Consider the following 25,192-nt stretch of genomic DNA (forward strand, 5'->3'; position numbering starts at 1 on the left):
AGCTTGCATTTTTTAATACTTCAACGTTTTATTTACTTGTCAGTTTCAATACTGATTTTATATTTATATACAAAGTTGTTATGGTTTGAGAAACTCTGGGCACAGTATTCTGAATATAATTTTGTATGTTACGGCTAATTTTTGCTTAAATTTTACGTCATACTTAAAAAGTTCATATGTAGAGGCAGTTCATATGTAGAGACAGTCGTAAGTCAAGGTTTTGGTGAAGTTGTTATATGAGCTTTATGAGCTTCCATGAGCTTTTTCTGTGGTTTTCCATGATTTTTTTCTACGGAGTTACCTATGAGTTTTTTGTGGTTTTTTTCCTCAGGGTTTTCTGATGAGCTTTTTCCATGTTTTTCCAATTTTGTTTACATTGATGGTTGTTTGCATTAAAGAAAGGCACTGAGCACAAATAGTTAATTAAGAAAAATAAGCTTTACTTTCGCCCAATACAGATGAATAAAAAATTATTTTTGTCATTCAAACTTTAACACGCTAACAATGTAACTTTGCTAATATAAACCTAAGAAAACCCTATGACAAACAGAGTAAAAGAAACAGAGTTGATTGAACCTGTATATGTGGTCACTTTTACTGATAGCAACACTCTACTAACTAAACTCTGGCAGCTGGAATACAGAACAATTGCCCATTCCTAAGTTTGCTCTATTTGAATGGTTGCATTTTAAAATTAAAATTTAAACATTAAAAATCCCAAACTAAAGTCAGCGGGTAGCAGTTCAACTCCTTGGAACTGCTGACACAATGAGAGGCTTGGTAGGAGAAGCGATTGCCTGAGCCTTGCCAAACACGATGTCTTTCTACAATCACAACAGCAAATTTCAAGCCAAAAAAGTTGCAGGTTTACATTCGGCTAGTATATATATAACTCAGACTTGAAATGCTTTTGTTAATATTATTATTGTTGTTTCACTTACCAATTCTGTGGTTTGAGCAGTTTTCTCAAATCTGAATGCTTTCACCAACTTGACAGCAGCAAGCCTCAGCTCTAACATTGCCAATCTGCTAGCAATGCAGCTCCTGTTACCCAGCCCGAATGGCATGAATGTATACTGATGGCTCTCAGTTTTATTCTCTGGAGAGAATCTGATGTCAAAAAAAGGAGTTTTCTAGAACGCAGTCTACTGGTTTATAAAGAATTCTATTAACAAGATTTTGAAACGTGTCAAATCTGAAAAGTCCCTGGTTTTCAGTTTTTGTACTAGCAAACAGTGCACAATAAACTAACTTGAATGTTTTTTTAATAACACATCTGAATAGAGGAGACTCTGAACTTAATTTTGATATATAATAATGTAGGATCAACTTCAAACCGCTGGCTAACAACTATGACAACATAGTTATGGAAGTCAAAATTCTAAAGCAGTCCTATTTTCACACCACTGTTTATTTGTACATCATAAAGATTTAGCATTTTCATAGTAACTACTGTAACAACGTATACAGGAAGTCTGTGATTGGCTATCACCACCTTTTCATGATACAGGTAATCCGCAAGTTTTATATAAATACTGTACTTAGATAGATTATTAACAAAATAGATTATTAACCTTAGTTAACTGTAGTTAACCTATAGTTAAATTAATAACTCTATCTTAATTGCAATGGTAATCCTTTTTTTACTTTTTCCTTCAACCTTGTTATCAATTTGAGGACCCAAGGCTAATGAATAAAAGTTATATATGTAGTTATATAGTTGTATATACGTAATGAATTGAAGTTCATAGTAAGTATTATAGCTAAATTATAGAATAAACTTTCACTTTCGATAACTTCTCACCAGCTTTTGTTTCATTCATGCAATATCAAGTATTTATAAAACACAAAGAATGTTGAACTGAGAGGGAGCAAACATCATATCTCTTTCATGCGTTTTGGGAGAAATTTTGGCAAATAGCATATCGGCATCTTCGTTCTTTTGATGTATTCGGCACGCTGACTGCCAAATGTGAAATTCTACAGGAATTTTTTGTTGGTATCATACGGCAAATCTTTTTTATAATCCCACGACCAAATACTAGCGAAGCGATTGGTTGGGAGATTTATGATAAATGCACATGTGCACACAACTCCCGAAAATTATCCATCAACAATGAGACCAATCCTTGTCTCAAAATTTCATCAACAAATTTAACCATCGTTTTGTAGAGTCGTTAAAGTATGATAACGATACAAAACACATATAAGCCTATTTAAATATGTTACCAAGTCTTTGTAAACCGTCGAAATTATCTTAAAACCTACCCATCTGATCGGATTATACACAAATAGACAGATTTATTTGGACAAAAATCGTTATTAAAACTTGCTAAGCCTCACTTTTATCAAAGTTAAGACCGGAAATTGAAACGCCGAGTGACAGAGAATAGAACTATTAAGTCGTGCGTATTTCATGAAAAAATAACATGCACATTTCACCAGCCTATAGCATTGTCGAATTGCCGAAGGTTTCTGTAATTAACGTAGGAGTACTGAAATCATTTCATTTTTGCCGATTTCAAAGTAACTGACATTTTGGACAATTCTGAGTACTTTGGTATTTTAACTGATGTCCAACGCAGTGTAAGTAAAGAAAATGACGATGATATTTTTTTCTAACGATTCTTATGAGATTATTACGATATTTAATTATAAGTTTGGATATTCTTCTTGATACTTCTTGATATTGTTAGCTATGACGTTTTTAAATGTAAACAAAATTGTGCATTGGTTTTATATTATTACTATATTAATAATATTGGTTATTCTAATAATATCAGTGCATTTTATTTTTAATATTGGCCAATATTGCATTTCTCCTATTGCAGGGGGAGAAATATAAACATATAATCTTTTCCTTTCATTATTGCTGTTTGTTGTATATAATAACACCCACACCCAGTACATTACAGCTACCATTGCAGTTATCCTATTGCACTGCAGTGCCATTTGACTGCTAATATTGCATTTCTCAACCATCAGTACCCTTTCTTTTTTCCAATATCACTTTGGTCGTGGGCTGTATGACAGTGGAATTTCTAGTTTTTAAAATGTTTATGTTGATATAATGTGTATGTTTTATCAGGTGTGAAAAAAGCATTGTGTTTCACATCATGAGACAAAAAATGTATAAAAGGGACGTTGTCACTCGGGGGTGGGCTGTACTCCAGTTGTTCTTATTTCAATTTGAGCAGCTCCAAATGCGTCGCTATAGCCTATGGCATAAAAAGCCTATAGACAATATGGCATACGCTATGGCAGCCATAGCGGCACTATAGCCTATGGCATATTGTATATAGAAATGCATAGATGCATTTCATGCATAGAAATGAATGGAACTCTATTGCATAGGCATAGAAGCCTATAGTATATATTTTTCAACAAAGTATTTGCATTAATACGCATCATGCCAGTGTCCATTGAGCAACTTATCGCACTGTAACTCGACAAGCGTGCAACCCCAAATCCATATAATCCGAGTTTTGTAACATTTATTATTGATTATATTTATATTTATATTGATTATTAAAATGGAACATCTGACATTCAAAAATGATTGTTATAATGCTGCAAAATCACAAAGCGTCATAGCACAGCTCTTGGCTGACAACTGATTGGTTGATGCATTTTAACAATCGTACAAACTGTAGCTGTTTGCTTATAAAAGTGGCGCAATTGAATTTTTGAACACAAACGATTTTGTTGGCCTTGTCTGTTCTTATTTGTGGTGTCTAGAAGCAACATGACAGTCAACAAATGTTCATCTTGTCTGATTTCTTTTTTGCCAAACTAGCTTGGGCATCTTTTTCTCAAAAAACAAAAAAAATTTCTTTTATTTTATCACCAGCTACAAGTTGTTTTTTTTAGTACATGCCATCAACATAAATCAAAATTAACACGTTCACATGATAAATTAAATTTTTTAATATTCACATGCCAAATTATGGCAATCATAGTCAAAAAAACTCACAAGAACTCTAGCACAAGAACTCTAGCAGCCAATTGTTCAGGGACAGATAACTCTGACAAAGACAGGGCCTGTGCTGTCATGTGTAATTCAGTTACCTAACGTTAAAACACTTTTGTTCAACTCATCTAATGATTCTTGGCTTTTGTTTTCTGATTTATTTCTTTCGGCATGTAATGAAAAATATAATTTTCTTGATGATTGCTACGGCTAAAAAACTTATACAAACATGTGGAGGCAAATCCCTCATAGATTATAAATTAGCTATCCAGAATTAAATGCTACTTAAATGTATTTAATATTGGTAAAATGTGTAATGCATAATTAAAAACCTGGTTTTTAATTTTTAATTGCAAATCAAATATTTTTTAATTAAAAACTGTAATTTTTAATCAAAGATTGCTACTTTTTAATTAAAATATTTATTTTTAATTAAAAAGTCTATTTTAATTAATTTGACTAAAAGAAGAAAACATAGAAGAGACTGAAAATAACTAACTGACCTTTCAGGCTCAAACTTCTCAGGCTCTGGCCAGTACTCAGCATCACGCTGAATCACAAATATTGGTATTTCCACAACCATTCCTTTTGGTATGTCAATTCCATTGATTGTGACATCCCTCCTTGCCACACGATCCACTCTATATAATAAAAGATGACCACTAGTATTTGACCTTGAAATCATGCGAGTAATTTTCTGTAACAAAGTCATCTGGAGCAAGCTCAGATTACTGTGAGTTCATATCATGTGATAAACTAATATTTTACTTATTAAAAAAATATATATTGGTTATATATTATATAGAAGCAATATTTATTTGTTAATATCCTCAAACAAAGCAACAAATAAATTGTAATCATGCTATTTGACAATATTAAGTTGTTAAAGAGAATTCAACTTGTACCCAACACTAATACAACACTTGTACCCAAAACTGGGTCTTGCGATGGTTTGTGATGGGTTTGTGATGGTATGAACACTGTTACCATTTGACATGTTGGGGTACATGTTTTTGTCTTTCAGTTGACACTGACATTGTTAGTAGGTAGTAGACTATGACAGATATGAGGCGACCATTTGTTTAATGTGTGGTCTTTTGTTTATTAATGTGTGGCACTGCCACAGTCAGCAGGTGCTTGGTTATGACAGATTTGCCACCTCTTAGAATAAATATGTGTCTCATGTTGATTAGCAGGTGTGTAAAACATCAATGGTTAACTAAAGTGTAATGGATTAAATGTACTAAAAATTATCAAATCTTGACTAATCGATAAGCGTTGACACTGTGGCCGACACTTGCATTGATTTCTAGCTTAATCGTGCCTTACAGGTACGCAAAGTACCTGCTGCATCATCTCAATTGTCTGACAGACCGTAAATGAGTGTGTTTTGTAATTTAACCAGAAGCACATAAAAAAGTAGTTCAAAATATACTAAAAACTCAGTCGCTCTTAAACAATATGACATAATTCAAAATAACATTTAAAAAGTCCAAGTTATTAAAAACCAATAAAAAGATATTCACTGTCTATTGCAAGATTTGTATTAAGGTTTAAGAAAAAGTATCACGCCTCCGATATTCTTTACTAAATGTTTGTCGGTATCATTTTGCTATGCCCATTGCTTCTCTTTCTCAAGTCTTGTAAAGCTGACAGAACTAATTGAGATGTGACACTAACATGAGTGTGTCAAAAACTGTCATGTTTGGCAGGTGTCCATTCATGCCACTTAGAGCAAGTGTGTGACGCAAGTGCAGATAGTAAGCATACATCCCTCAATGGTTTAAAGGTTACCTGCTCTAGTCTGCGAGCTGAAGATGTTTTAAGGCAGAAGTTACAATGATTATTATGACCCCAGGCTTTTAGGAACAAAGGCTTTAAGGCCTAATTGCATAAAATGGTGGCAATGGCTGGTCCACACTATATCGCCATATGACGGCACTTTCTTTTTGGCATTCATCGTCGATAATGTGAACCATAAACCGATGGCATCAACGAAGCAACACGAATACATCGAGAAAGTTTGCAGTTGTTAAACTTTCTCGATATTTCACCGAGTGTCGATGATCGTCTGCAAAATGTGAACCATTTCAGCGATAGTAATCCGCGGTCACTGATAGCATGATTTATTTATTTTTGTTTATGATAGTAGCTGCAGTACTAGAATTGGATTCAGTCACGCGAAAACAAAGACAGTTCTTTGCGAAAATTTAAAAATCAAAATGAGAACACTACATCACCGATGCAAACGCGGATAGGTTTGTGATAGTGTGAACATGGTTATTATCGAGGATCATCAAAGTATTGTGGCATCGGCGCCGATATAGTGTGAACCAGCCTTAAGGGTTTCAGTTAGCATACTTCAAAATTCTTTTAATATATCCAAAGAGTGACCAAAATTTACTTTGGTACTGGAGGAAATAATCTCATCGACTCATTGATGCACATCTCAAGGTAGTCGAGCTTTTTAAGGTCATCATAGCACAGCTCAGTGCCATCTCCAGTTGCATCACAGATGACTTCATACAACTGTATAAAGACAGGACAACAGGGCAATTTCCCATGGAGCCATGTTATTTCAGCACAAGCAATAACATGAATATAATTATAATATATAATACATAACATGTAATAGATAATCTTTACTATGATATTTACTATAATAAAAGCTCTATGTATGTCTGTAGTCTGTATGTTCGCCTGAATATCTGAAGCCACTCTAAGAGCATTAGAATAAGTTTTAACTGATATGACAATCACTGTTTCCATGACAAAATCTGCAAGTTTGCGTCATCCGCATGATGGAAACGGCAAAAATCCGCAAGTCAAGCAAGTTTTGTTACTCGCAAAATTTTACTAAATGATTTCTATTTTTTTTTTTTTTAATTTTTAAAAATTTTAAAAAAATAATAAATTAAATAATTTAAAAATTTTTAATAATCAAAATAATTTTTGATTTTTATAAATAAAAAATTAGCAAATTTTTATTGAATGTCTAATGCTTGCAAAAGATGAAAACGGCACTTGGGAATGATGCACAAAAGATCTTATGCAAGCAGTTCCATTTTATACACTTTCCACAGTTCAATCGCTCTGATTTTGATTTGAGCAATTCCGAATGCACCGCGATGACCTCTGGTGTAGAAATCCTAATCTTATTTAACAAAGCGCTCATGTTAATCAATAACATGCGAATGCCCATTAAATTTGGAGTTGTGCACACACTGTGCTGTCATTACTTATCGCATGACAGCGCAGTGTGTGCACAATTCCAAATCAGCACCATGGAAACATAGAGAGGCTGTGTTTGACTTCGTAAGATCATTAAGCATGAAGCTGCCAAAGTCAGCAGAGTGTTTAGCCACTGAGAGTTCTGAAAATGGCATAATACTTCAGGTGAAAACAACAAAGAAATGGCTTACTTCAAGCACTGTGAGGAATATTTACATTAACTGGAAAATTAGTTATTGAACTCGAGTTTCAAATAAATGAGAAAATAATCAGTTGGTGGCCAAATATCTACTTGCATATATATGTAATACGAGCACAGCATATATTTTTGATCTAGCAAACACATTATTGACAACTAAGTACCCTGAAAGTTTTGTGTGCCGCGGGAGATGGTCAGGTGTGCCAATAAGACACAGAGAGCAAGAATGCACACAATTATTCTGCTGCGCCCGAATGTGTACAATTAGATCAGGTGTAAAATTGTTCAGCTGGTCGGTCGAATGTCATAGGTTCAAATCCCTTTCAATGCGATCTTTTTTCCCAACATCTAATATTTTTTTGGGTAAACAGACAGACAGATGAAAAGACAGATCGACAGACAGACATACAAGCAGACAGACTTATCATAGTAAAGATTATGATAGATGGTATCAAAATATTTACGTAGTATATGTGATACAAAAAATACATTCTTACTACCCTAGGACACTTTTATTTCGCTAGTATTTAGTTTCGTGAGTAGCACACAGAGTAAAATTTTGCTGCAACTTAATTTCGCAGCTCTGATGAGTGCGAAAATATAGTGATGTGAAAATAAATGCAGTGGAAAAAACAGATTACATTCCTCAGGTCCAGTTTGCTAATAAAAAAAAATTCAATTTGGGACTAGTTTGTATTTGTAAACCGCAGGTTGAAATGTGTGGGTGAGATTGATAATTCAATTTGATCACTTGCTGCCATTTGTTTCTTGGACTATCAACGACGTCTAGGTCCCTCCCGCCGTGACTTTCACACTCGAATCCCAAGAAGAAGAAAATAGATAGGTAACAACCAACTTCACAACCAAAACTGTACAACCCTTTCGCTGCCATAAATGCATTTATGCGTTTTCTAGGGGCCACTGCCATAAACGAATTTTTGGACTTTCTCAGCAATTGCGTGGTAACCTGATTTTATTATTCGTTGACCACATAACCCACGGTCTTCAAGAGTTTTATGAAATTGACTGTGTTGTCCGAAGATTTCTCTATAAAATCAGCCTAAAACAACGAAGCAATTTCACACTTTTGTTTGAGAATTTCTAATCTAAAAACGAACATTTTTTGTGAGTTCATTAACTACCGCGCACGAGTCATAAAACAGGTAATTAGTTGTTGATGACATTATAGCTAATCAATATTTAGATTTTCGTGATTTTACAGATAATTAAAGTAGCAGCACTGTCTTTAATGTGTCTGTTCACAACCAAAACTGTATAATGTGGTTGGACCTGGTGAGGGTTGATATTTTTTTCGGTCGGTAATAAAATTCATCATTACAATAATTATTCTTCAATTTTATGACTTCACCTACTAGACTTTCACCCTCATCAGTTACAAATTCAGTGACTAAACTGATATCATCTTAATTTGCTTTGCCATGCTGCTCAGTCGATGTATTAGCTATAATGAGTTTTCCAGAAATTTCCCATTGAGCCCAACCACAGACGAAAATTGCTTGCATTTCTAATATGAAGATTTCATTGTAGATATCAATGAACAAAGCTATTTAATTTCGCGTTTTCGCTCGTTCGTTATGATAGTTTAGTTTCGCTCATGAAATTTTCGCGAGAGGATGACACCGCAAAAATGCGAAAGTTAGTTGACGCAAATATATAAGTGTCCTAGGGTATATCAAACACTTTATTAACAATTATGATTGGTTCATATGCTTATTTTAGTCACGGCAACAGTTGCTGACAGACTTCTTCCTGTCATGTTACTGGTCTTAGCTTTGCTGGTGTCTGAAGGTCAAGAGTGCAAAAAAGACGGCTAACATGGAAATTGACCTCAACATATACTTTCATCAATAGATCATTTGAAAATTCAACTTTGCCAGAAGAGCAAAAAGTGTTTGTGAAAATATTGAAGTTTACTTTGCATGAAAAATATTTCACTGACTTGAAGCAAAAATGAGGCCCACAGAAAGCATTGTTATTCAATTCTACGTTATAAGTTTGTGTAACTTTAGAAAAGCAAATAGGATCAATAGAGCACGCTAAAAATAAAAAGGAAATAGAATTCTTCAGTCTTTAAATGCTTTCACAGCCCGGCAAGGTATATACATTTTCAATAGACATACTTTTTCTTGAACCTCTGGATTTAAGGCTAGGTTGTAACAAAAAAACTGCAGTGTTGAGGCTGTGGTCTCGTATCCAGCCGTGAAAAAGACGAATGCATTGGCCATGATGTCATCACTGGTGAGGCCTGTAAATAGAGAGATCAATGATCTCTAAATAAATCTACAGAAAACTTCAAAGGCTGAACAGCAGCTAAGCCAGGTGTGATATGTGCTCATTTTGACACCTGCGCAATTGCATGTCAATCTTGTTGTTTTTAGGTGTCATCAAGCGTGGTGAAGTGTCACCATGTTTTATAGTACCTCAATAAGTGTTGTCAGGTGTCATCAAGCGTTGTGAAGTGTCACCATATTTTATGCTACGTCAATAAGTGTTGTCAGCTGTTACCAAATGTCGTAAAGTGTCACCATGTGTCACTTGACAGCACTTATATGTCAATAAGGGCTGTCAGGTGTCACCAATTTGTTGTGATATGTCCCTATGTGTTACTGTATGCCAACAAGTGTTGTCAGGTGTCATTAAGTGTTATGAAATACTACCATGTGCTCTTGTATGTCAGTAAGTGTTTTCAGGTGTCATCAATGTCATAAAGAGCCACAATGTGTTATTGTATCAGACAAAAACACTATCAGGCAATCAGACCACCTCAAATATCAAAAACAATCGCAAATGATAAAAAATACCGATACTTTCTGATAAAATCTACTAACATTTTGTGTAAGGTCATGTTTAAGGCTTGTAAGATCTGCATTTAATGTGGCAGAAGGTGTGACTGACTATTTGGTAGTAAAAGGGTTACACCTGCCCATCCTTTTCTAATTCTTAATTTTAGGTTATTTTTATTTATAAAAATAGCTTTCTATTTGGTGGTACCAATGTACTACATACATCAACCATCATATGTTTCAGTTTATGAACTTTCTGTCACTACAACCTTCAATTCACTCACTCAATTCCTCTACAATACTACTAGATTACCAGTTTTTAACTCTTTCGCTACGGTACCGAATTTATTTTTAACTCTGCCCGAATTTTTATTTTATTTTCACACATATGTTGACATAACGTCACTAATTTTGTGATAACTCAAGAAAGAATGAAGATATCTACTTAATTTTTTTTAAAGTTGTTGAAAAGAAGATACTTAATTAGGAAATACACGTAGATAAAAATTTTAACATTAGCTTCATTAAAAAACGACAAAAATTTAACCAATTTTTTCAACCATTTTTCGAGCAATTTCGATGATAGTCATATTTTGACTGTCGTCATACTATTCGGTTACTATTACAATTTTTCACATGAAATACATGCACTAGAAGAGTCAGAATCACTCAATATATAGAGTTATTGGAGTCTCTATGGCTAAGAATGTTAGAAGCTTCTACAGCTGTAAACGATCTCGGTATTCTTTTTTGTCTATGCTTTTGTGGCGGTGAGCTTTCTGTTTGATAATCAGTGAGCCACTGGTGAGAGGTCTGCTGATTAGTTTATATTGTTAGCAACAAGCCTGTTTTCATGGAGACCAGATCCTATTGGTCTATCTGAAGTGAAAGCTGAGTAATTATGAACAGACTAACACGCGGTCTAAAAGCCGATGTATCGGTTTCCAGTCACAAGGTGAAGATAACTCCAGCCGAAACATCGGCTTGCGGTAGCGAAAGAGTTGAAACACTTTTGGTAACTTCACTCAATAATTCCTGATTTCCGTCTTCTCAGTTTTTGTCTTTTTTCAAGTAACAAAAAACATCATTTTTTGATGACTATGATAATCCATGCCAATCCAAAGTTATACATAAACCTAGGTTTAAACCTAAATTTACATTTTGAATGTATACAAGGCTCAGGTAGTCAAGTATATGCTGAGGCTATTCAAAGTAGTTTCAATGCTCATAAGAACTGTTACTAGTCTCATAAAAAATCTAAAATATGGTAAACTTTAAGAGACAGTTGTCAGCAAGCCATAAAACTATATTCGTGGTACCTTTAGGAGTCCAGGGGAGACCATCTGATGAAATTAGAGGTTCCTCACTACTCTTGTCTAAGTCAACATGTTTATCAGCACAAGTAGAGATGAAATTCTTTTCTTTATTCTAAAAACAGAAGTTTTTATTAAATAAATGTTTTTAGAATGCACCAACTCACTTCCTTTGGTTTCATAAAAATAAGCTATTTGAAAATATGCACCTGTGATATTGTTGGTGTATGAAAAGTTATGATTTGATGTATGCCCTATATCAGAAAATAGATTGGATAGCAAATTAAGATATACAAAATAATAAAATAGATAATATAATAAAATATATACAATAAGTATACAAATACGAAAAAAATTAATATATGGATATATTATATATAATTGTATAATATTGTATATTTATATATATAATATATAAATATATAATATTTATAATATATAAATATTTATATGGTTATATATTAAAAATATATACTAATATTTATAATACTAGTTGAATGCCTGGCGTTGCCCGGGTAATAAAAAAGTATTTAGAAAGAAAATTTATTCTCTTTTAACATATAATAACATTTAACATTCTAACTTTTAAATTTCATAATGATAAGATACTGCTTCAGAATGCCCACCTGTAATATTTTAGGCAAGCGCAAAAATTTGTTATTTGATGTATGCTCTATACTAGAAAATGGAACGAATGGCAAACACAGTTATAAAAACATTAAAATAAATAATACCATAAAACACATACAATTAATATTTTAAATACTGCAATATGAAATAATAAAATGATGAAATATAAAAAATAATAAAATCTGTAATATAACAAATATATAAAAAGCGAAATATATAAAAATGAAAAATATAAAAGATATAATTATATAAAATAATAAAAATGAATAACATATAAAATAATAACATGTATAAAATGATGCAAATTATAAAATAATGAGATATATAAAAATGAAAGATGTAGAATTTGCTCTTTCTCTCAGTTCCAGGTTTAAAACTAATAAAACAAACAATCATGAAGTGTTATCAAAAATAATTTTTTACCTTGAAAATTTTGAATGCAAAGATTCTATGAATTGCTGAACAACAGAAACACAATGTTTATCAAGTCCAGCATAAATTGAAAACCTCACTTTTAAAATAGTGGCTAAAAAAATCTAAATTCTGTGTTGAAAGTTTTTTAAATAAAGCCAACGATTAAACCAAATATGTAACGCAAGAGTGGTACAAACATTATACGGTGTTAGTCAAACCTTCATTAGTTTTGTCCCCTCCTGTCTGTCTTTAACAAATGCTGCCAGCGCAATACATAAGCATATAAAAATTTAGAAATATGGGCTATTTAACTTTGTCAAGCTAACAGTAAAAAATGTTGCATGCGCTGCTTTAGTAGTAATCAAACAAGTGAGATTATATACATTTATATCATGTCACTACCTATCGTTTCATAGCCTATACATATAGGATATGAATATCTATAACATATATATTAATATAGCATCTATTTTATTAATACAAAGTTTATCTTATGTAACATTATATTATGTTATAATATATTATATTATATCATGTTATATAATATTATATTATATGAAAATATTATAATATTTTATAATATATACCCTTTTTATAATATAAAAATATTATGACATATTATATATTGCATTGTTATACATAATATAAAAATATTATAACATTTATATTATAATATTTTTTATATAATTTAGGTTCTTTTAAGTTTTTTTTATAAGTTATATTAAAGTTTTTATATACCATAAGTTATTTTTTATAACAATATATTTATATATTATTATAAAAAAATAACTTGAGCTTGAAAAAAAGAAACCAAATTAATTTCCATCCAATCATTCACTAACAAATAGGATTGGTGAGGGGACCCACTGCATGTACATCAGCAAACACAAACTGTACATCTCTCCATTGCATGTCTGTACTTACAGAAGCATCATTCTTTGTCTCAGCCAGTATCTTGGTGACAATATCACCAAAATAGTCCAAACTCTCCTGTTCTACAAATCCAATGTCCAAGAAGCGCCCAAAGAATCTCCGGACTGACTGGGGCATAAGAACTACAAGCAAATAGAATGCTTCCCTGATTAAACAGAAGAACTATTTGCAACTTGAGCTATTTGTGTCAGCAACGGTTATACATACATGTACTTGTATACTTATATAAATGTACTTAATAATAAGTACCTATGGGCAAGAAATTGAAAAATCGTCATGAGTAAACGGCTCCCCATTTCTCAACTGCCTTGCCAAATGAGAAACCAAGGAGGTACTAAACCATTAGATCATTTTTTAATCACATATGTTAAAGGTTTTGAATACACAATTTAAAATAAAAAATGAATTAATAATCATAAAAGCCAACAATTACTTTGTTTTTAAGTAATCTCCGTGTAAATAATCCCTATCACCAATTATCAATACTTTTACTGTTCAATGATTAGCTAACGGATGAATTGCTTCTTTTAATCAAGTGACAGTCTGGCTGTTTCATAGTTATTAGCTCTTCTCTTAATAGAAGGTGTGAGTCTTGTCTCTATATTCACTCCATACTTTAACATTCTTTACTCAGAATATACTTGCCTCAAAGTTATTGACCGAGATTCAAAAAAAGGCCAACGTTGTTTTTTGACTGTTAGTTTTAAAGCTGGATCTCCGAGCTGCAATTAAATTTTATTCTTTTATGTATTTTATATACTTTATATATTTTGCTATTTGGACTAATTTACTTGGCTATATTTATTGCTTTATATTTTTATTGTTTTATATATTTATTTTATAACTTTATATACTTTAATATTAAATATATTTCATTATTCGATATATTTTATTAGATTGGCAAAGAGATTTTGAACTCAACACTTCATACAGTATTAATTATTTTTTACTTTTCGTTGAAGCTTAAATAGTAAGGAACTCTCTAGCTGCACATTCTTGAAAAATCAAGATGAAGCATTTTTACAATAATAGAGAGATTCAAGTTTAGACCAAGTGTTACAATATCAAATACATTACACTGTTTAATGTTTCCTGCTTTGATTAAAAAATGTGCACTTAGCAGCATTTCCAATTTTGATTACGCAGCACTCATATCACAAGAGATTTACTGGTGTCTCCACTAGTTTGTGCATACCGTAAAACTTCTAATTGAACGCCATGGCTTTCGATATTTCAACCCTTCTTCTATAGGGGCGGTCAAATAGAGGTGGCATTCAAATAGAGGTTATATGGTATATTGTTTTAGTACATCTTAAAAAATAAAATTAAGTTAATCTTAAAACATTAATTACATTATCTTAAATTTTTAGTACATAAAATAGAACTTTTAGGCTAAATGATCTTTTACCATTCTTAGAAATATGTAAACAAAGCTTTGATCCCAATGTCTCATGTTCAATCGTTTTTACCAAGTCAAACACGGCTCAAATGTATTTTTGTATCAAGCAAATGTTCGGGAACTTCACTGAGATAGGCTCCTTGTATTTTTCATCAATTAGTTATGCTAAAAAATATTATGAACTTTGAACAGATTCTTGTCTCTATGTAAACAATTATTTTATGACTTCTGATAAATGATGATTCGGTATAATAAAAACCTAATCAAACTGTAGATGATTAGGTATGCTTCTTCTCATTTAAACTAGAATTCCTAAGCTAAATTATATTTCATTACCATTAGAAACAGGAAAAACCAATCCTTGATTTTCATGTCTGTTCTTCAATTATTTTATAAAGACTCAAATCTTTGTGTAAAGCAAACGTTTTGAAATTTTATTGAGGTTGTATTGCACTATCGATTACTCATGATGCAAAAAGTTGAATTTTACTAAAAGACATTTAAATATCGTTTTCAACTTTTAGTATTGAACATCAGCTTAAAAATAAAAGCTGCAATTAAATGCAGTTGTATTAATTAATTAATAATTAATAAAATTACTTAGTTCTTCAACTACATCTTTAGCGCAGTCAAAACACTGAACGCAAATGCCTTAAATTTAGTTTCGTCAGAGTTCAAGCAAACTTTAATGACAAATAGTCACTAAATTTTCTGTGACTGAGTGCGTTGGAAGTTGAGTTCTTCTGGTTTATAGCTGCTCTACATAAACTTTTCAGATGTCTTTGGAAATTTGTTGCATAGGCAAACAGCGATACATAAACTTGATAGTGCTAAAAACCTTATAGTAACCTAGCAGCACGGTTATAAGAAAAACTAAGGAAGTAATTCAAAGAATCAGCAAAAATAATGAAACAAATTTTCCAAAAACCGGGAAACAAAACTAAATTCTAGTTGTTTCCATGTGAGTACATTTAAGCCTTAGGTCCAGTTAGAGAGAAAGAAGGATAATATAAGACAAGGAACAGACAAGAAAATACAGATTGTATAAAGGAACACACTCTCTGCCAGTAGATCCTGTTGTACTTACAGAAGCTCAAGAAAATAAATGTTTGTTTCAAGTTTGATCGCTTATTAGGGATTCCAAAGAAAGGTTTGGCGTGTTGAAGGAAGGGATGGTCAGCTGAGCCTTGCGCATCCACGTCCATTCCGAAAGCTGTACTTGCTATCACATCCATCGTATAGCCCTCAGAGAAACTAAACATATTCATAAGGTAATCATATTACAATCACATTGCAATCATACTGTAGCCATAAAACATCATGTAAAAACTCTAAATTTTGTGTTTCAGAACTTAGCAAGCTTCAAAATTTAAATAAAAATAACTTCAGATTGATTGTTCAAAGTTTCCATAAATCTTTCAGAAGTGCCCAATAATTAAAGTAACTCAGTAAAATCTAATGAGAGTTGCCTTCTCTTTTTTACATAGAAGTAGTGAGCAAGTGTTTACTCACGGTTTAATGGCGATTGGTGCTGAATCTGTTTTCCTCAAATGAGTTACCAGTTTGTCAGCACACTGACTGACCACAGGAAACATCTGTCAGCAAAAAATTGTGAGAAGTATAAAAATGTATAAAGAAGATTATAAAAGCGTGCAAAAAGGATTAAAAAGAATTTATTATAAAATTTGTGATTTCAATCAAGTAAAATACTTACTATAATAAAAACCATGGCAATCTAAAGCAACACTTGAAGGTTAGGAAAAAAGATTACATTAAACTGGATCTGAACTCACAACTTTCAGCTTCTTCAACCAACATCCTCCTATGTCCACCAATCAACCACCTTGATGCATTGAGTAGTAATTGTGCACTTAAGTAAGTAAGGAAGTAAGTAAGTGGGTATTTGTCTCAGTAATAAAAATAAAATGTTTGTATATATGCTGTATGTTTATATATATATTTGTATATAATTAATCTGTTAAACCATAAAAACCATATTACTTGGTAAAAATGTGATTGAGATACGATATAGACTGAGATCTAAAACAGTGTTTGCGTAGGTTCGCTCTAAATTTTATTGTAGACAGACGTTCTGAGGGTAGTCTTGTCAAAACTAAAATTGGTGTGGCTTCTGATGTTATTAGCATTAAGCTATTAATGGCTAGGCGGCAGTCATATAGTTGTTGGACAGACTGCAACGCTGAAATGCCACTAAGTTTCATAGCTGATATTACTACCCATTGTAATAACTTCTTAGAGACATTGGTGAGATGGGAGAAGACAACTACCAGATGGTAAGTCAGAACTCTTTTGATAAAAGATTTATAGCATGTTGTAGTGAGACTAGCGTTGATAACTTGATACCCAGATGCCACATATTACTCATAATATGTAGTCTTTTGCGAGCTTTGGATACACACTTTTCAGTATTGGTTTTAAAGTTTAGTTTCGGGTTAAGAACTGTGCCGAGATAGGTTAATTCTGACACCTGCTCAATAGTCGAGTTGTTTATGACTAGATTGTGGACGGCAGGGTTATCACAGCAGTTACTGAAAATTATCTTGTTAGTTAATCTTATTACACCTGTCGATCTCTTATGATGTACGGGGACTGCCAGAGTGCCAGTACATATAAACTACTATAGCCTCGCAATATTAGTCTATTTAGAGCGTAACTGAAAATAGGGTGGCACCTGGTGTCAACACTGAATTGGAATTATCTTCTCTCATCGGTTATGGAAAAATTCAAGATAGTGCATGCTCATTGGTATAACACTATTTGATGCATAGATATAGCAAATTATATGTCATGTGTAAAATACAAATGTTTTTTGTCATAAGTAAGGCGGCTCATTTGTGTTAGCTGAACAGTAATCTACTACATTTGAGTACAAAGCTTAACTGCTTGCTAATGTTTCCTTCATGATTGATGGGTATATCAATCATGGGTAATCAACAACCTTTCAATAATACTTGTCTTTGTTGTGCACTTGCTAATTGTTTGTTGGTGTTTGCTAATTGACTATTATGTATTTGGCAATTTTTGTCATACATTTTCTGATTGTTTGTTGTGCATTTCTTAATTGCTTTCCATGTATTTGGCAATTTTTCAATGTACATTTGCTGAATGTTAGTTGTACACTTGCTAATTGCTTTTTGTGCATTTACTAATGAGTCAATGACTAGTTGAGCATTTTCTAACATTTTGCTGTGTTTTGGAATGATTAGGAGAGCCAAAACTATATTTCAGAAAGGAGTACCTGCTTCAGCTTGCCAGAAGTAAAGTTGGGTGTCAAAACTGAGCGAACATGCTTCCAGTGGGCGTCCTTGATGCCAGCTACATTAACGGTAACAAGGCTTCTCTCAGCTAGAACGTCTCTTCGATTTGTGAAGTCAGTAAAGTCTTTAATCATCACCTGTTTTATCATGTCAACATCTCTTATTTCTAGAAGCGGCTCTCGGCCTTGATACATCCTGTCATGAGAAACAAGACAAGAGTTAAAACTTTTAACTGTTACAGCTTAACACTGCTGCTGTCGAAATAACCGGCTGGTGTCACCGACCCAAGCTTTCATTCACGCACCAGATCAAACCAGCAGGTCAGTGCGTAAACGAAAATCCCACTAACGATCAAGCCGTTTTAAAACATCATGAGAACCTAATCGAATAGTTCAGGAAAGTTTGAGGTGTGTGTTTTGTTTTATCTAAAACAGAGTTCTTATAGGTTGACTTGCAACAAAATTCACATGACAGTTATTTGGTATCAAAAGATACACCATGTTTTACTCTGTTGTGTTGTACGAGCAAAATATGTGGAAAGGTAATTACAAGCTCTTAAATTCTAAAAACTAACAGTTCACTGCAGCCATCACAAAAACCGCGGTAGATCAGAATTCCTTTCCAAAACGGCTCAAATGGGATGTAATTGAACACGATGGCTTCCGTTTACACTTTCATTCAATCTCATTCGTCAAAATATTTTCACAAATATACTTGACACTTTCAATAAAACCATGTCTATTGTCATTACGGGTCTATTTCATCATCATTGTAATGCTGTCACTGTGAGCATTACAATGATGAGTCCTCATACCTACTATAAAAACTCATTTAACTTTTTAACCTGAGCTCGAAGGAGTGCATATCATCCTTTGATAAACATGACGAGCCTGTTGGTCGTCTGTTGGTTGCCTGTTGGTCACCTGTGATAATTAAAAAAATCTGCAAAAATTATTCACGCTGTTTTGCAAGAAGTATGGGTCACATGATCAGATTACAACTAGACGATTAGACCAAGCCAAAACAAAACCGTAAAGTAGCGAGAATTTCTATTTGATATGGGCTTTCCGGTAGAACCCGAAGTGTTAGTCATAAACTAGTGTTACGAGACGTTTTATATTGAACCTTTTATTGACCTTTAAATTCACGTAATAGTATCACATGTCAAAACAATAACCAAATTGTTTGAGAACATCATCAAGATAAGGAGATTCAAAACTATGGCGTTTTCGTGATGGCTGTGATTAACTGTTTGTTTTTGAGCTTTCAAGAGCTTGTAATTACATTTCCACTTATTTTGCACCTACAACACAACAGAATAAGACATGGTGAATCTATTGATACCAAACAGCTGTAATGTGAATTTTGTTGCAAGTCAACCTTTAAGCTACATGTATGATCTTTCAACAATTTTAAACATGAGAAAAACAAAGCTTTGATTTTCATCTCCATGGTTCCATCTATTTATATATCCTACAGGATGAATTTATTCGCGTTGTTAAGTTTTGCGCAAATTGCCTTTTTCATGTACATTCGCGGACTAATTTGTTCGCGGGTGAGTAAAATCACTCTCTATTAAGAGTTAACTCTATTGCGGCTAGCAATAGAGTTAACTCTATTGCTATTGTCTGATTAGGTTTATTGCAACCCTCTCTCATAGTGGCGTTCAAGTAAAGGTGGCATTCGAATAGAGGTTCTACAAAATATTCCAACGACAGATCAACCTTGTTCATCTTATCGACCATGTGGCACATATTCTCACAGTTTTAAATCTACTATTCAAGACACAAAACAAAAGGAAACGCAGGCTGATGATAACCAAGTTATTGGTCAGTTCTGATTCACGGTTATTACCTAATAAATTTTAAATCATATGGAAAAGAAACCATATCCTTTCAATAACCTCAGATTCTATTTAACATTCTAGTCTGAAACAAACAAAACATTTCCAGTTTCAGACTTTGTAAACATAGAAACTATCATATAGTACTCTGCTACACTTCACTTCTGTTGACCTGCCAAAAAAAATTATGTGATTCCTAAGGCTATCACTAAGACAACTAAGGCTATTTATGCTGGTTTTATAAAGCGTTTGTTTACATTTTTTGCAATAAAAACTGATTTGATCACGTTGGGTGTTCAGCAGACTTTTGTGACTATACAATATTATAGATTTTTTGTTATTGCCAATGTTACCAAAATGTTACCAATAGTTCTGTTAATAGCTTTACTGCTGAGATCATCTCTAAAAAACTTTATTCCAAGTGATAAAACAACTCACAAAGAAGGGCAACTCACAAAAGTAATGCTTCACTTCTGTTGAGCTCCTTATGATGTGTAAATGTTACTAAGGCTATTACGAAGGCTATTTACCGAGGCTATTTACTAAGGCTACTAACACTTGCAGAGCGTTTATTTGCATTTCTTGCATCAAGAAATCAATATAATCACGTTGAGTGTTAGACAGATTCTTGAAACTATAAAATATTGCAGACTATGTGTTATCATGAATGTTATTAGTTTTAAGAGTTTTACCACTGACATCAAAGCTAAAAAATTTCAATCGAAATGATCATACAACTAACAACAAAAAAGACAACTCACAGAGAAAAGGTAATAATTTTCAACGACAAAATAACTATTTTGTTTTACAATTTATTGTTATTTGTATGGCATAATTTGAAAAAACATTTCTATTTAAAATGAAATTATTGCCAATGAAGTAATATAATAAATAACTCACTAGACCAATTTATCAGGATTGGACAATTAGCAGAATACCAAAAACAAGACAACTCCTAAAGGTAGGATAACTCACCCATACACTCTTCCAGGAAGCTTTTTCGCCAGAACTACATCAAACTCGTGCAAAGCCTGCGTAAAATTAAGATAAAAAGTAAGCCCTTAAATATAATAGACTTGAATACAATAATATAGCAAAAAATAAATAAAATGAATTGATATCTAGAAAAGACAACTTATTATTATCATCAGATATTTATTAAAAGTGCCTGTTTAGTGACACAGACAATAGGGGTGTCTGTAAGACACTTAAAAAGGAAAATGATATTTTGAAAACGAAATTTTATTTTGAAAATTGAATTTGAGAGCTTGCACTAACGCGACTTTTAACTTTTTATGTTATTTTAAACGCAGTACAAAGGAAAACTTTATATATTATGTGGAAGTTTTATTATAGTTTGTTTTGTTCGTAAAAGGACATGATGCTTTACCTTATATAGAATTTATTACGTAGTACAAATCAAAATCGTTATATATATTCTGTACGTTAAGTTGAATTTAGGTAAAAGTATGTTTCCCTTATAAAAGCGTCTACTGAATTCGGATAATATTCTGGAATTGTAAACAACGGCAAACTACAGTATGAATTGAGTGAAACTGTGAGTTCTTACCATACTCAGCTGAGGAATCATATTTCCAACAAATGGTAGGGGGGTAAGATAAGGCACCCCCATTTTCTTGAATGTTCCAAATGTAGAAGTGCCATACCTGTCAAACATTTCAGATGATAGATCAATCCGTGATTGAAAGTCATTTATTATTCTAGAATGGCATATCGCAAAGTCTCATTAACCGTTTGATGGCCGGATCAGATCAACTGGGCTGAGCCAAAGTCCAAGATATGACCATTTGATGAGGATTACCGCCAAGTGTTATTTCTAGGAACAAAAGTCCCTCATATGCGTCACGCATCAGCGCAAAGTCGGACAAGTAAAACAGCTTGGCAAAATTTTCTTCTCACCAACTTACAACTGATCAAACTTGATCACTGTTAAAATGCTCAGGTTGTGCCATTATGACTTCTATAATTGCTCAGAGACCGACAAATTCGAGATGCGTTATGCTGCAACCTGAACGCAATAGCCGATATCAACTGTAACGACTAGTGATGTCATCTTGCACGTATCAACGTCGATGTTAATCTTGAAACATTTTGCAGTCAGATCATCTCAAACATCAGCAACAATTGCAAATGATAGAAAAATACTGATTTTTTCTGATAAAATCTACTTAAACTTTGTGTAAATTTAAGAATGCCCAGATTAGACACTTTTGTAAGATCTCAAAGATTCATGCTCAAACATAACTTCTGTGCATCACATCCTCCTTGAGTAGAGCCATACTACACTCCAACCTTAGATCGTCAGAGACCCAGCAGAACCACCTTCTACTAAAATTAGTTCCATGCAACTACTGAGTGCATAGAAATGTCATTGAGTCTTGGAATTCCCATGTAGTAGCAGACACCAAGAATTCCAGCAGGAGGTAGTTCAGAGTCACAAAATTCTGCACCAGTTTTAAGCTTGAAATCATTAGATGGGTTGGGGGTACAAAATTCTAGAGAGATAAAGACTAACTACATGTACTTAGTTTTTAGGCTACATGCAGATATGTGTAGATACAATAAAGATACGTGCCTTACAATCATACATCTCAATAGCCTTATCAATTCACCGTTCATTCATAGAGCCTAAAATTTCTATGCAACTTTATAGATTCATTCACTGAGCTCAGTGAATGAAACTTCTATGAATTCTCAGACGTTTCTTTAACTGGGCTAGTGTTTACAAATGTCTTTATTTGGCATGCGACAACATGCTTGAACAATTGCCTAGTATGAATGAGCCATCTGAATGCTCAGTGATGCCGAAATAGCATCACCAGTTGCACTCATACTGTGTTCAAGTTGCAGCGTTGTCTCGACTCTGGTGGCCTCTTTGCTGAGGAGCAACTACAAACATTGTAATAGAAGCCGTTTATCCTTGAGCTATGCGCAGAGCAGACTTTCTTTAACCCGTTAGGTAAGCTTGCTGCGCATAAGTCTCTCATGGTTTGCAACACAAGCAAAAGGATTAATCCTTGCCATGCTGTATAAAAGCACACCGTACTATCGTTGTGAACAGCACGAAGGCAGACTTTATTGAGGAAACACTCGTCCATCGCCCATACTACGCTGTTGCCTCAGACTATATGAATTACAAAAGCTGCTAGAATCGCGCTGGCTAATAATTTGTTTAGTCAACCAAAAGCGTTTTGTCAACAATTTCGGTGTGCATGCACAGCTCTGACAATTTTGTCAATTTCGGCCAAATAATCCTGTGTTTTTCGGTAATTTCAGTCATTTCTTTTTTTTGGTCAAACCAACAAAAAAATTGGCACATGTGGCTTAAATCTGTACCTTAAAACCTCCAATGCAACACAAACGTTCATTCTCAATGGCTGCTGTTCTAGAATGCTCTAATAGTTATTGCAAAGGAGGAAAGTAGGAGAGTAGAGAGAGGGTGAGATGGAGAGAAGTTAGAGAAGCGAGAGGATAGAAGAAAAAAGCAATAAAAGTGAAAAAACATCAAGAGAACTTTGCTCTTTGATGCTACTTTTGCCAGTATCAAATGGGGCTGGCAGCCCTATTAGAAGTATACTGTTAGTAATATTGTTGTAGTCGAAGCATAACTTACCAATAAGCAAGGCCTAGTGCTACTACTAGAAGAAAGAACCAGAGAGGCACTACGTTTAAAACGTCTAGTAAAGGCATGCTTTTGGCAACAGCAGCGTTCTCAAAGTAATGAATATCTCTTTTGACTAGGCGAGCTACTTTGCGGGCAACTTATGACACCCTATTGCACAGTGTTGGTGACATGCTATTGCAAGTGTCGTTGACGCATGCTCCAGTTTGCAGCCAATTGCAGACTAGTTCTCTTTACGAAGTGACAACTGTCAAACGATAACAATATCTATGGGCGGAGCTATGGGGTGAAGAATTGGTAGTGCCGTCTCTAATGTACAGCCGTAGACCTATTAACTATACTATAATAAGTATAGTTAATAGGTCTGTGTGCACAGCAGATACCGGTAAGTGGCTTATAGGATTACAGTCAGTGTTCGAAATGGGGGGTACGCAGGGGTACGGCGTACCCCTAAGAAGAATTAGTGGGGGTACTCCCTAGGACGCGTACTCCCTCATATACTATATATTTCTCAAAGTATGTTGTCGTATCGTATACCGGTATATGTCGGTTATTCAGCTATAGATATTAAAATCTCGATTCTCATATTCCGCACCGAAGTGGATTCGATCCCGGACCAAGCCGTTCACAAGTCTTACGCCTAGCCCACTGGACCATGGAAGTTAAATTGCTGGCATACCAATATAAGGCATTATATCAGAGCAATACCTAACTGCTTTACGTGTGACGCGGGTCATAGCATAACGTCACGATAAGCTGTTAGCTCACCTGTTCGCTCGCTGCCTAATAGCAAAACTCTCACTACTTCTCATTGTTTATAAGACAAAAAACTTTTCTCATGATATGTAGTTTGAAAGTTAGAATGGCAAATGTTGTAATATGTTAAATACAAATCAATTTTCTGTCCAAATACTCTTCTATTACACGGGCAACGCCAGGTGGCACAGCTAGTATCTTATTAAATGTGGTAAAACCCGAAATGAAGTGAAATATTCACTTGTTTTGTCCTTTTCTTCCTGAACTTATATTAGCTCGAGTTCGTTACACTGAAAACAGTGCACGTGTTTGGGATGAGAGAATTACGCTACTGATCTTTAATTTCTTCAGTCAGTTTTTTGCTATTATAGCCGATCAACTAGATTGTTTTATTAAAAACCTGAGAACCGATCAGTTTTCTATCAATTCATAATGAAACAGCATGGGCCAATAGATAACCTCTTTAAAGGTGAGTAAGAATTAGTGACTGTCATGAATTTAGACTGTCACTGTATTTAAAAAAATAGTGAGTGACTGAGCTTATCATAGAATAATATTCATGGTGGCCTGGAAATGGAACTGTCTTGTGTCTGGGGTCTGTGTAGACTGTCCATAGGGTTTTTCGACTCACTCACATCACAACCTGAAGTCTCCATAGTCATAGAGCACACGGGTTGTGCAGCTAAGCCCACTTTTAATTTCTTACTGAACACAACTCAGGATTTTAAGTTATGGAAAACAGCATAATTTAGGGGCATTCATGCTAAAAAAATTTCGGG

The 25,192-nt window shown here is 33.7% G+C and overlaps 1 protein-coding gene across 1 annotated transcript; it reads right to left on the reverse strand.

Annotated features, from left to right (window-relative positions):
• Nucleotides 1–410: 410 nt before the first annotated feature.
• On the reverse strand, nucleotides 411–23,810 carry LOC137397914 (cytochrome P450 3A24-like). Its single transcript, XM_068083990.1, has 13 exons — nucleotides 23,649–23,810; nucleotides 21,585–21,681; nucleotides 20,990–21,045; nucleotides 18,153–18,366; nucleotides 16,406–16,488; nucleotides 15,981–16,147; nucleotides 13,486–13,616; nucleotides 11,524–11,632; nucleotides 9,542–9,666; nucleotides 6,375–6,499; nucleotides 4,474–4,611; nucleotides 942–1,110; nucleotides 411–824 (listed from the first exon to the last, which is right to left on the reverse strand). Exons 1-13 carry the CDS (start codon nucleotides 23,723–23,725, stop codon nucleotides 744–746), a joined length of 1,572 nt encoding a protein of 523 aa, XP_067940091.1. The 5' UTR covers nucleotides 23,726–23,810; the 3' UTR covers nucleotides 411–743.
• Between the last annotated feature and the right edge of the window lie 1,382 nt (nucleotides 23,811–25,192).

The sequence above is a fragment of the Watersipora subatra genome, chromosome 6, assembly GCF_963576615.1.
Source record: "Watersipora subatra chromosome 6, tzWatSuba1.1, whole genome shotgun sequence".
Classification (NCBI taxonomy): domain Eukaryota; kingdom Metazoa; phylum Bryozoa; class Gymnolaemata; order Cheilostomatida; family Watersiporidae; genus Watersipora; species Watersipora subatra.

Bases quoted from the DNA above. Each gene is read 5' to 3' on its own strand.
- LOC137397914 (XM_068083990.1), bottom strand. From the start codon at position 23,725: ATGCCTTTACTAGACGTTTTAAACGTAGTGCCTCTCTGGTTCTTTCTT. The intron at 16,489-18,152 runs GTACTCCTTTCT...TTTTGCTGACAG, and splicing joins CTTCTGGCAAGCTGAAGCAG to ATGTTTCCTGTGGTCAGTCA. The intron at 9,667-11,523 runs GTACCACGAATA...CTCTATTTACAG, and splicing joins TCTCCCCTGGACTCCTAAAG to GCCTCACCAGTGATGACATC.